Genomic DNA, 11,702 nt, shown 5'->3' with positions numbered 1-11,702 from the left:
GCCCCACTATAGAAACTTGATTCTTTTCAGTGTTTTACCGACTCTGTCACACCAGTAGCTTCTGACACAGTTGCTTTTGTGCCGGTACATCCCCACAGTAGAATACCACAATAAAGGAAATAAATAAAGGCTAATTTATTTTAGGGAGATCTTGACACTACTTACCTTGTCATGATTCATGATTAAAATTAGTCAAATGTTTCTTTGTACCTGCTCACACTAAACCATTGAGTCTAAGGAAAGGAAGGGTATATTTGGTTCCGTAGAAGACTGTCTCTTCAACTGCATACACAGAGTGTCTTTTCCAGAGCAGTATTCCCCAAACTTTCTATAATCAAGCTTAAAAAATTAGTTGTGATGTGTGCCAAACTCTAAAGTTATTTTAATGCAGAAAACTTGCTCAGTCATGTAGGTGGAGTTCCCCATTTCTACCCAACTAAACCAATCTCAGCAGTCTTAGTTTTGTCCAGACGGCGTTGACCTCATTTTTCCAGTTCTGTTCTATTTTGGTGCGGCATCAGCTGTGGAAGCCACTTGTTTCCCAGAACGAGGGATGGGTGGGGAACAAGGATGTTGGTTTGTGGAGAAGCACAGCGGAGAATGGGGCTGGGCGACAGGGCACAAGAGCGCCTTTTGCCAGTAAAAGCCATTGTATTGAATCTTTATGGTTCAGACTTGCCAAAGGTGAGGTTTCTAACCAGAGTGAGAGAAACTGTGAGACCGTTAAGCCTGGTTTGTGAAAGACACATTCCACAGAAATGGAATGTCCAAGTTCCCCTTCTCTCCTATTTTAAAATGCCAGTCAGGCGATTATTCTCGCACTGTTGCATTCCTTGCAGGATTTACTGGCAAAACGTCTTTAGTTTCTAAAGTCAATCCCCATGGAAATTCACCAGATGTTTAGGCGTATTGTTTCTATGTAAACCCTGAATCTGTCATATTTTTCAAATTACTCCCTTAAGACAGCTTCTGTCTGTGAAGTTCCAGGCTGCTTGTCATCTGGCTCTGCTTTTGCATACAAGGAAAGAAAATGATGCAGCAGTTCAAAGACGGCTGAGCAACTTGGAAGATGACATTTTTCTAAGGTTTTGATGTAAAAGACAAATTGCTTTCATAGTAAACTAGCTCAGCTATATTGCCATTTCAAGATGAAACCAGTTTCATCTTATGTTTGAATGCACACAACAGGATGGGTTTCATCAGAACATTTAAACAAACATTATTATAGGACCCTGTAATGTGCACAGCCATTCTAAGCTTCCAGACGAAGTTTAAGGCGTCATTATTAAAAAGCAGACTGTATCCAGACCACTAGCAAGAGCCTGGAACACATCATGTGAAAGGAAAAGCAACCAACCTCCTCCCAAAACAGCTGCACATCACCAATTCATAAAACCAAGAAAACTCTTTCCATGCTCGTGAAAGGGACTGGCACAAACCAACTGATATCTGCACTTAATAGAGGCAACAATATTACACATAGAAATAAGTGTTTTGAACAGCAGCTTTATAAGCAGAAATTTGAACTTGCACACTGTTGATTTTCTTCTTGACAGATAAAAATTGTGGTTTATTTTTTCTATAAAACCAAGGTAACCATTTCCCCCTACTATTTTTCACAGTTGGATTTCAGGTGATCATTACCATGGATGTTTCTATGGACATCTCATAGTATCTATGACAATTATATATACGTTTTAAGAATGGATTTTTAACTCCTATCTGATGATAGGCCATCTTAATGTTTTTTTTCACATTTCTAGAGCACTTCAGAACGCACTGGTACCTGCTGAGTGTGCAGAGGGCTGCATCCTATGTAAGAACCACTAAATTACTTTTTTCTCTCTAGTCCTAAGCCACAGGATATTTCTTCTTTATATATTTAAGAAACATGAAGATTGAATTCCCTATTCTGCAGAAGCATAACTCATTGAAGTTGTCAATACTAAATGCAAATTAATTAAAAAGCCTGTCAAGTGTGTGTCACAGTAGCACTCCACGCTGCTTTGTTTTTCACTAGCCACCTTCTCTAGTATACAGTACAGAGCTAACGAAGTGGCAATATATCCAGAATTTTCTTATAGTACAAGTCACTTTCAAATGGTGCTAGAGTAATCTTGGGGCTGTCCAGCCACTCTATCAGTGCCACATTCGGGCAAGAAACATCTCCAACATGCCCACTGGCTAGGATGTAGCTTACACTGCCAACTTTTCCCAGAAGGACTACAAGGGTCAAAGGTAGGTTGGATTTTTGTGTGTGTTTCCTGCTGGGATTTTTTGGTAAGAAAAATATATACATTACACAGTGAAACACACTTTGCATTTGGGATGGAAGATTACAAGGTTCACAGCGATGTTCTGCTCACCTCACAGCTTATTCCAGTCTCACGCTAGTCCCGTAGAAAGCACCATCACCCCCCAAAAAAAGGCTTCGTCAAGAAAGCTTAATTTCTCCTGAGATGGGATGGCTTTAGTAAACATTCAGAAATATCGGACCAAGGTTACTAAATATCCTCAAAAGATGGTGGATTGATCCTTGAAAAGAGTTTGAATTTGTTGCTCCATGGTTTCCGTTCTAGCGTTCCAGGAACTGATGTTTTCCCTCTATATAAGGAAGAATTCGAACGTCGAGGCATACAAACCAAAGGCAGCGTTACTCTTTAAGAATGCTACACAATACACATGTTCCAGTATAGTGGAGGTCAGAACCAGTCCAGACTTAAAACAGATTAATGCACCTATAATCCAATTGCTCTAAGTACATACCTTCAGTACTGAGGTCACGGTTTTTGTAAAGCCTACAACTGGATGACGTCTTCCGGCCGATTCCAGGGTGAATTTCAGACAGTACTACAGACTTTATAAATTGAACACAAGTCAATCACCCAACTAAGTAACTTGAGATTTGTTGAGTATGCATTTGCTGCTTGGTTACAAAATTCCTAATCATCAAGAAACAGAAAAAGCCTCAATATATTTTATCTTTAGATTTATTATTATTTCAGAGGCACTTAATGTCTTACATTTATATAGCGCCATTTCCCCCTCCAAAGCACTTTACAGTATTTACATACAGGAATGTTTCCCACCACTGCTGAAATGCAGCCATCTGACTATTACCAGTACCATCTGCAAAACACCAACAGTTTGAGACTGAAAATATTCATCCGTACTCTGTCTTACTACGATAGTTCAGAATTACAGTTTACAAAGTTCCAGCTTGTGCTATTAAAAAGACCTAACAGCTAAAATACTGTATCACAGTGCAATTCTGCAACAGAACTGAGACTCGGTCATTTTATCAGATTTTATTTATTTATTTATTACAATCTTTCATTAGACCAAGTCTATCTCAAAATACTTTAATGTAAGGCCTTTTAAGAATATCATTCTAAAACATCGTTCTTTTTAATACTTCCCTTGTAAGCCTCTCTTACAATCAAGTGCACAATATTTTTCTTTCCTTCCAGTATATTTAGAAACACTAAGTCCTGGCCCTAAGGAGAGACTAGCATCCTCAGTTTCAATGAACTTCATGGCATCTAAAGGCAAACCTATTCCTTCCTCCTTGGTTATGGAGTTGGATTTTCTTAAATTTTTTTTGTTTTTAGTTTTTAAAATAAATCTGAGATTACACAAAATTCTGTTATTAACTGATTGAATTGTAAAGTACCTTGGGATTGGCTGCTGGGGTGCTATATAAGTGTGCTGTGTGTGGTTTTGCTTGTCAGTGTTAAAAATACATTAAAGTATCCCAAGTTCACTACTCCACTGCAAAGTCTGCCCTAGTCACAAGGATAATAGCAACTTTCTCATTTTAGAGATTTTCTTTTTCTTTGTCTCTCTAAAAGGCTAATAAAACATCCCCTGCAAGGGAAGAAGTTGCATTTGTGCTGAGAACTTTCACCAAAAAGAAAAAATAGCTATGTGGCATCCATATTTTCACGGTTACAGTTAAAAAAAAAAAAAAAAAAAAAAAAAAGACTACCACCTCACATACAGCATGCTGCTACCTGCTACATTATGGCTGATGTGAGAATTTGAATGAAAAGGGGAAAAAAAAATTAGTAAAATGAGATATCTATTTGCCTTCTTGTGGACCAAGCACAAAAATTTATTCTGATACCTTATTTTCTTGAACACTACACTTCAGAAAGGCTTTTTTTTGATTTTCATTGATGCATTATGCTATGAATCTACTGTGGTCACTCGATTCTTATACCAAGATAGCTGTTTGCATTTGAGTACTATGAAAGAATAGTAGTAGTGACAGGTATGGGCAAGAACTATGATAAAAGAAAAAATATTAACAGGTAGCAATTTCAATGTGAAAGATGATGACTAATCAAATTGGGTAAAAATTAACAAACAGGAGTGCATCCAAGTACATATCCATTTTATAAAAAATTGTTTTTGTTTTTAATCTAAACCCTTGATAAAAGATGAACAGACAACAGATTTATTGCATATTTTATGCATGCCTTCATGTAGTACATTCCTATATTATATCTTATATGGAACACTAAAAAACTACTAGACCTTCACTGTACAACAGGCATTGTAAATTTTTGTTTAAAAGCCTATACAGCAGTTCAGTTTGAGCTATACCTTCCTATTCCATGATCACAAAAAAATGACCTTGCTGCATTTATGTTTTTCAAAGTCACATGGCAACCACAGTAACCATTTGTATGGAAAAAGTGGTAACAGTAAACTATTTAAAGAGTTTGGTTTCTTCAAGGGGATTTGGCAGCTGGAACAAGAAAACCAGCAGAGACTAGCGAACCTTAGACAACAGCGAGAATCCCTGGTGAATAATTTGTACCAGAAATCAAGAAATCTCATGACAAATAAGATAGTAAATGTGGAGTATGAAAGCATCATTTTAGCCTTCACAGCCTAGAAGGCCAAAAAGGAAGTACCATTATCACTTACTTTCAAACTCAAGACCTGAAGCACAGCTAAAACCATGAGGAGATCTGATTTTCTGAAGAGGGAGAAAAGGAGGAACTTAGAAAAAGCAACTGCTGCATTACAGGACCGAACACGCATAGGACAGACAAGTGTCTGCTATTTCACAGACTAACACTTTTGAGTCCATTCTAGCCCCTGCTGGTTTCAAAAGAAGAATAACCAGACCCACATGATTTTCTCTGATTCTACTTGTGGGGGCCATTCATTCTTCAGACCTGAAGACACGCACAAGACTGACTGATACAAAGAACACCACTTCCCCCCCCCCCTTTTTTTTTTGGTCAGTCCTTTCCTCCCTCAACCTCCTCTCAACTCTTCATTACCATAGCATTTATCTGACAGAAAAAGGGCAGCTGGGGTATGGGATGGATTAAGCTCTTGCTAAATTGGGAGAGAATGGGATTGCTGAGCAGTAGAGAGAACTGCATGGACAAACAGATGTTAAAGAGAATCCAAAACCCAGCAAAGAACAAGCTTAATTTTTTTAGCAGAAGGAATTAGTTTTGTCTTTTAGGTTCAGTCCATCCTTTATCAGCAAGGGCATATCGGCTACATTATCAAGGCTTGGTCAAGGAAAAGGCTCTTTCATTTAACAGGGCACAGATCTGAAGATGGGAGAATGTCCTGCACCATGTGAGATAACTTAGAAATATGCATAGAACAGAGCAAAAATCCAAGACTGCTTTGCAGGAACAAGAGAGGTAGCAACCCTAATTTTAACAGGGCTTTTCACTGAAGGGAAAGAAGGTCTACAAAAGTCAAATCAGCTGATTTCAAATGGTTTGCATCCCAGGATGAATCAGGTTACACTGATTTAAGCCCAATTTAATTTAGGCAGGTTTTTAAACCACAAGAATAAGGACATTCTTAGTACATATCAATAATTAAACCAACATATACACAATTAGCAATATCCTACATAATAGTAAACGCTTAACAGCTTGTTTTCGGTTATCCTAGTTAATTTGTTAAAAAAACAAGCTGAGTAGTTTTATTGTACAATGTCTGTCATTCTACACACTTCCTGTAATCACCAGTCTCTGTAGCAGTTCAGTTCATGACTTTAAGATCCAAATTCAACTGTGTCTTCGGTTATTTTCTTAAACTCGTAGTTTCCTCTGCCATCCATATGCAAGTAAAACTGAAATAAAAGAGCATATGTTATCAACCACCGAATAGTTACCACATATATAAATGCCTAAATAAATTATATGTTGAAGTAGTTTTTATGCAAAATCTTAAACTCAGCTAGCCAGAGGGTAAGCTTCTCCCACCTCATGTTTCATTAAATTCAATTGCCTCTGGAAAAAAAATTTGAACTGTTTTTGTTCATATCATCCCCTCAGTCTGTTAATGGTCACACCTAGACTTAACACTGCTATCTTGGTGTTTGTGACAGTATACTTAAGGTACACATTCATCTCTATGTATTAATTCAATATTTTCCCCACACACATACAGTATGTCTGCATAAGTAGTAATAACAATAGTAAAATCTTCATTTGGAAGAAAAAAGAACATGTATTATTAGAGATGAACTTTTTTATTTGTAGATGTATTAGGTATCTTGAGAGCAAAAACTCCATGCTGTTTACTGGATTCTAGTTCAAGCATTTCTTCGAGACTAAGAAAGATGTTAAGTATCTAATGAGCCTTTCATACTTGTGAGGCTAGTTTTACAGATACATTTAAGGATTTTTGGTTACTTTTCCCTTCATAACTAGAAGTATAAGAATATTTCAAATAGTAAAACTGAATTATGAAAGTAAAGTTTAAAAACAAAAACACAGAACATGACCTATTAGGATATAAAAATGAGAACACCTTGAATTGTAAAGTCAATTTAATAGAAAGTCAAACAAAACAACCCCTACCACCTACAGATATCCTTAGCAAAAGCAAAGGCTACATACATCATGATGTTTCCAGAGTGACTTTCTGTGGGAGACAGTGAAGAGAGTGATGCCAACCTACATGAAGAAAACATACAAAATAAAGCAGTTAATTTTTCTCATGGGTTAGGTGTTCTTTTTCAGCATGATCTCAGCTGAAGAGCTTAAATTCATAAACACAAACTTCCAGACTCTATTATTAACAGTAGGTATGTGCAGCCTTAATGCAAGACTTTGCAGTGTAAAAAAAAAAAAAGCAGGAGGGATTTATCTTTTATAATTGATTTCACCGTTCTTTTGCTCCTAATGATCTGGCAAAAGCTAGAATGAACTGGGCAAAGGAGGTAAGGCAGGAGGCAGGTAAAACAACAAACCTGGTGATTAAAACAAGTCTACCTTAACAGCAAAAAAAAACAAAACCACAAAAGCTATTAATAAATCAAAAACTTAAAGTGACAATTTAAAGGTGAATAATCTTCCTTTGTTTCCTTGCAACTCAGTTAATTATGCATCCCTAACAGTAGGGCCAATTAAAGGACAAAATTACTCTGATGATTTAACAGGGTGACAATTTTTTCTTTCTGCATGGACAGCTTAACCAGGAATTCTATTTTTTCAGTAACATGCATTAGCCACTTGGCAACAGTAACTGTAAAACAAAAGCAGAAATGAACATTCAAGTTAACAGAATAACAAGTATATGCTAGACAGATTCAGAAAATTGTCAGGGTATTGATATTCATGTGGTAAAGTTATTTCAATAAATAATGTCCATTCTTCTGCAGACTCCTCATCTAGTATCAATTTACTACTACGAAAGGCTCCTTAAGTTCCCACTTCAAGTTTCAAGCACATATTTCAGTAGATGTGCAGATTTGCTCCATTATCATTCCGAGAATACTGCTACTCAATAATTAATGTTATTTCAAGCCCATTCTTTCCCAAGATAGGGGTGTGAAACTGAATCTTATTGATATTTCACATGGCACTATGTAGAATCTGAAAAGGTGAGTATAAGTGGGAAAGAAAATAGAAAACTGCATTTAATATCATCATGTTTTCCTGGAGTGCTTGGCTTTTCATATCTCAAGAAAGATGGAAATCTTAATTTCCCACCTTTCACTTCTGTTGCCCTGGCCAAAAGAAGCCTCTTGAACAACAAAAAAAGCATAAAATTTTAGATTATTTAATCTTCACTTGACATTCTAGGAGTTTATCTGGAAAAGTAAGGTCACTTACCAGTTAGTTAAGAATCCTCTGATGTAAAGAGGCCACATGTACATCTAAATTATTTTAAGACTACAAAACAATTATTGAATTCTAGTGTGCTTAAAGAGTCCCTGCATGCCCTTCTAAGCATTTATTTTGTTTTTTAAATCTACACAAGGCATAAGGAAGAATGCACCTTGTGTCATTAAGTTTCCTGTTAACAGAGTTATAATTCTAGAAAACAAAGAGCTTACCTTTCGGCAGTGGCTGTAAATGTAGCCTTCTACATCAACGCTAACAGCACTGGTGCATTCATCCAGAATTGCAAACTGGGGCTTATGATAAAATAATCTTGCCATCTGGAATGCAAGCCAAAAAGCTACTGTGAATACAGAACTATAACAAATAATGCAGTGTTAGAAGTTAAACTAAGAAACAGTATCCAAAAATTTACTGTGGCAAGGGAATTTCTTTTAAGTTGGCACCCTTATCAGATCTCAAGATCTGAGAGCTGTATATTATCTTTACTTTTTTAAAAAAAAGTTATTTTAGAACTTTTGTTTACATAATTAATGTGTATGGCATGGTAAAAGGTCAACATTTCCTATTAAATTTTGTGTACAATAGGCTCTATTTTAGGTTGTTTTCGCAGTATTCAGGTATTTCACATTTCGGGGGTTTCTTCTTTAAGTAAAATATTAATACTTAGTAAACAACAATTGCTTACAATTCAGGTTACGTTTTCAACCTATGTCTGGTATTTGTTAAGTATTTATGCTTTTGAGACATACTGCCATTCTCTGTTTTTCTCCCCCGCTGAGTACATCCATCCAGTCCTGAACACTATCCCAGCCTCCTTCACGTTCCAAGATTTGACCCAGCTGGACGTTATCCAAATACTCCTTCAGCACCTTTTATTGAAACAGGAATGACAAAAAGAGCTTAAGTGCACTTAATAAAGTGACTGAAAAATGTTATAAAGGGTTATACTATTATACTGGTGTGCTATCATCCCTCAAATATTAAAAACAAACTACATGCAATTTCAGTATTTCTGAAGATAAAGCATTGCTCATCTTAACCAAGACAAGGGTTAATGAACTAATTATCATTACCTGGTCAGAAATCCCTTTCTTTCTCTGATCTTCTACAGTATCTGGATATATAACTTGATCTCTGAGTGTTCCAAGTGTCATATATGGTCTCTGAGATACAGTTAGAAAAAAAAAAAGGTTTGTCAAATATTTCTAAACTTAGTCAAAGCAGGAAGAAAGAAAACACTATTGTCAATTGAAGTACTTGGCCTCACCTGAGGAACATAGAACAACTTTCCTCTTACAGGTTTTGTTAAACGCCCACCAAACAAAGGCCACAACTGCAACAAGAAAAAGGTTTAAACGTGACGAAAAAAGTCCAATTACAACTGTGCTTTGGATTCTCCCCCATTTATTTCAAAAAGTTCCCTTACCTCACCAAGAACACGAAAAAGTGAGCTCTTCCCACACCCATTTGGCCCACAAATCAGAACATTTGCACCAGAGCGAACCTAAAAATGCAAAGCAAACACATTAAAAGGATAGTGAGAAAGGATTTCTGAAAGTTTCTACAAACATTAAGACAAGCTGGTATCCTTGTGGGCTTGTACACAGTACTTTCTGACATTACAATGAGTAATTTCAACCAATAATTAATTTTTTTTTCCAATAGTTTAGCACCAACTGCAGCTGTAAGAAAACACTCATAACAATAAAAACATTTTTTTCAAAATAGCTTATTGATGACTTTTTTGTTTTTTAAACTAACATGACAATTTTGTTCAAATTTAAGCATACCATATAAGCAGCTCTCCATTTTCGTTTCCACATTTTTTTATAAATCAGATTACCTCTGAAATTATCATCTTCACTTTAAAATTTTATACAAAAATAGTTTTCTATGATATTATTAAAAACTTACCTCAAAGTTAAGGTCTTGAATCAAAACATCTCCATTAGGTGTCACCAACGGAACATGATCAAACCTATTTGTATTGCAAAATTAAAACAAAAAACAAAAAAAAAAAAGAAAACAGTTGCCTAAAAGCAGCCGTTACTGAATACTTACTCAGAGATTTAAGGAATAGGGCAAGACTTCAGCAGTACTTTTTTCAGTTTCCAACTAATAACAGTAAAGTAGTTCTTGAACCAAAAGTGATATCTTGGTCTTTAACAAACATCTAGAGATTATTTTTTTCCTTCATGTATTTGTTTTCTGAATCCTTCTAAGCCTTTGGTGTCCAAAACATCTTGTGGATACAAAACTACATTTAAGGATGCATTTCATTTTAAATCTGCTAGTGGAAGTGTAATCTGTTGTGGTTTAGGCTCAGATGACCACTAAAACAAACGACAATTCTAGGATACAAAAACGAATGCTCACCTCCCCCTTGTTTGCTTTTTTTTTTTGGTTTGGTTTTGTGTTTGGTTTTTTTTTAACTAATAGCTCTATCATCTCCTCTTCTTCTTCCTCCCCTTTTTCCCCTCCGTTCCACTACGTGCTTTCCACATTGACCAGACTAAGGCTATTTAATCTCTTAACTGGCTTTACTTTATACCTTTAAGTAGTACTACTATGTCAATACTATGTTCCTCAGTCTGCAAAGAACTGAGGAACTGATCGCTACTTGAGTACATCAATGAACTGTTGAAGCATACAGAATTACAAGCAAATATTTTGAAACTGAATAGACTTGCTCCAGATTTTTTACAGCCAAATTATACCATGGAATTAAATCTATAACTGATGTATTTCTAAGAAGAAATTTGATAAAGTGTTAACAAAATGGTCTGGGAAGTCGTATTACAAAGGACAGCAGGAAATGTTACCGAAAAGGCTAAGTCCAGCCAGCGTAAGAGGACAAGGATTGACTTACAGAATAGAAATGCGGAGTGGGAGTGTGATGGAATTATTTGCAAATAAACTAGAGTACAACAGAAATTGCAGACTGTAATAATACATATTAAAATCTCTATTAACAGTGGTAGAGGGAAAGACTTAAAAGCCAGGCTACGTTACAAATAGTATTTGTAAGTTGTGGAAACTTTGTAAACATACTTGATAAGGTTATCAGTGTTGATGATTTCTCCAGATCCAGGTATCAAAGGCAAAGCTTGCTTTTTATCTGCATCTTAAATTAAGAAAAAAGTATTAGACACTGGAAGACTACATGGAGCTACACATATTGCATACGACATCACATCTACCTTTTTCTTGCGATACCATAGTACGCTGATATTTGCCACTATTCAAGTCCTTCAGAACCTGCATTAATTCTGTAATTCGAGCTGTGAAACTAAAAAAAAAAGTTTTATATATATATATAAAAGTAATTCATTTTTAGAAGTTTTAGAAATCCATAGAAGCTCTAATAAGTACTCTGTTAAACCACCAAAATGACAAAGCTGACATAGAAACAGAATGTTTATAATTTAAGAGTTGCACTGAGGTTGTCCAATATTCACAAAAACCTTTTCCTGTAACAGCCAAATATTTGATAACTTTTCTTCTTAAGATGTAAAAAAAACAGTTTGGTAAATAATCAATACGTAATTGATTGGTGAGCGTTTGACAATGTCTTTTCAATTAAAC

The 11,702-nt window shown here is 35.7% G+C and overlaps 1 protein-coding gene across 2 annotated transcripts in view; it reads right to left on the bottom strand.

Moving 5' to 3' along the window:
• Positions 1–2,974: 2,974 nt before the first annotated feature.
• The window catches only part of ABCD3 (ATP binding cassette subfamily D member 3), a 33,233-nt gene continuing 24,505 nt past the window's right edge, over positions 2,975–11,702 (bottom strand). For both annotated transcript variants that reach the window (XM_063343894.1, XM_063343895.1), the window contains exons 14-23: positions 11,318–11,406; positions 11,169–11,241; positions 10,032–10,095; positions 9,544–9,621; positions 9,385–9,450; positions 9,191–9,280; positions 8,867–8,986; positions 8,330–8,434; positions 6,888–6,944; positions 2,975–6,115 (exon numbers count right to left, since the gene is read on the bottom strand). In XM_063343894.1, the coding sequence (XP_063199964.1) occupies positions 6,038–6,115; positions 6,888–6,944; positions 8,330–8,434; positions 8,867–8,986; positions 9,191–9,280; positions 9,385–9,450; positions 9,544–9,621; positions 10,032–10,095; positions 11,169–11,241; positions 11,318–11,406 (820 nt within the window). In that variant the 3' untranslated portion in view covers positions 2,975–6,037. The remainder of the gene's footprint in view (positions 6,116–6,887; positions 6,945–8,329; positions 8,435–8,866; positions 8,987–9,190; positions 9,281–9,384; positions 9,451–9,543; positions 9,622–10,031; positions 10,096–11,168; positions 11,242–11,317; positions 11,407–11,702) is intronic.

This window comes from Chroicocephalus ridibundus, chromosome 8 (genome assembly GCF_963924245.1).
Source record: "Chroicocephalus ridibundus chromosome 8, bChrRid1.1, whole genome shotgun sequence".
Taxonomy (NCBI): Eukaryota; Metazoa; Chordata; class Aves; order Charadriiformes; family Laridae; genus Chroicocephalus; species Chroicocephalus ridibundus.
Note: the sequence above shows the minus strand (reverse complement) of the source record. Positions and strands in the feature narration are given on the sequence as shown.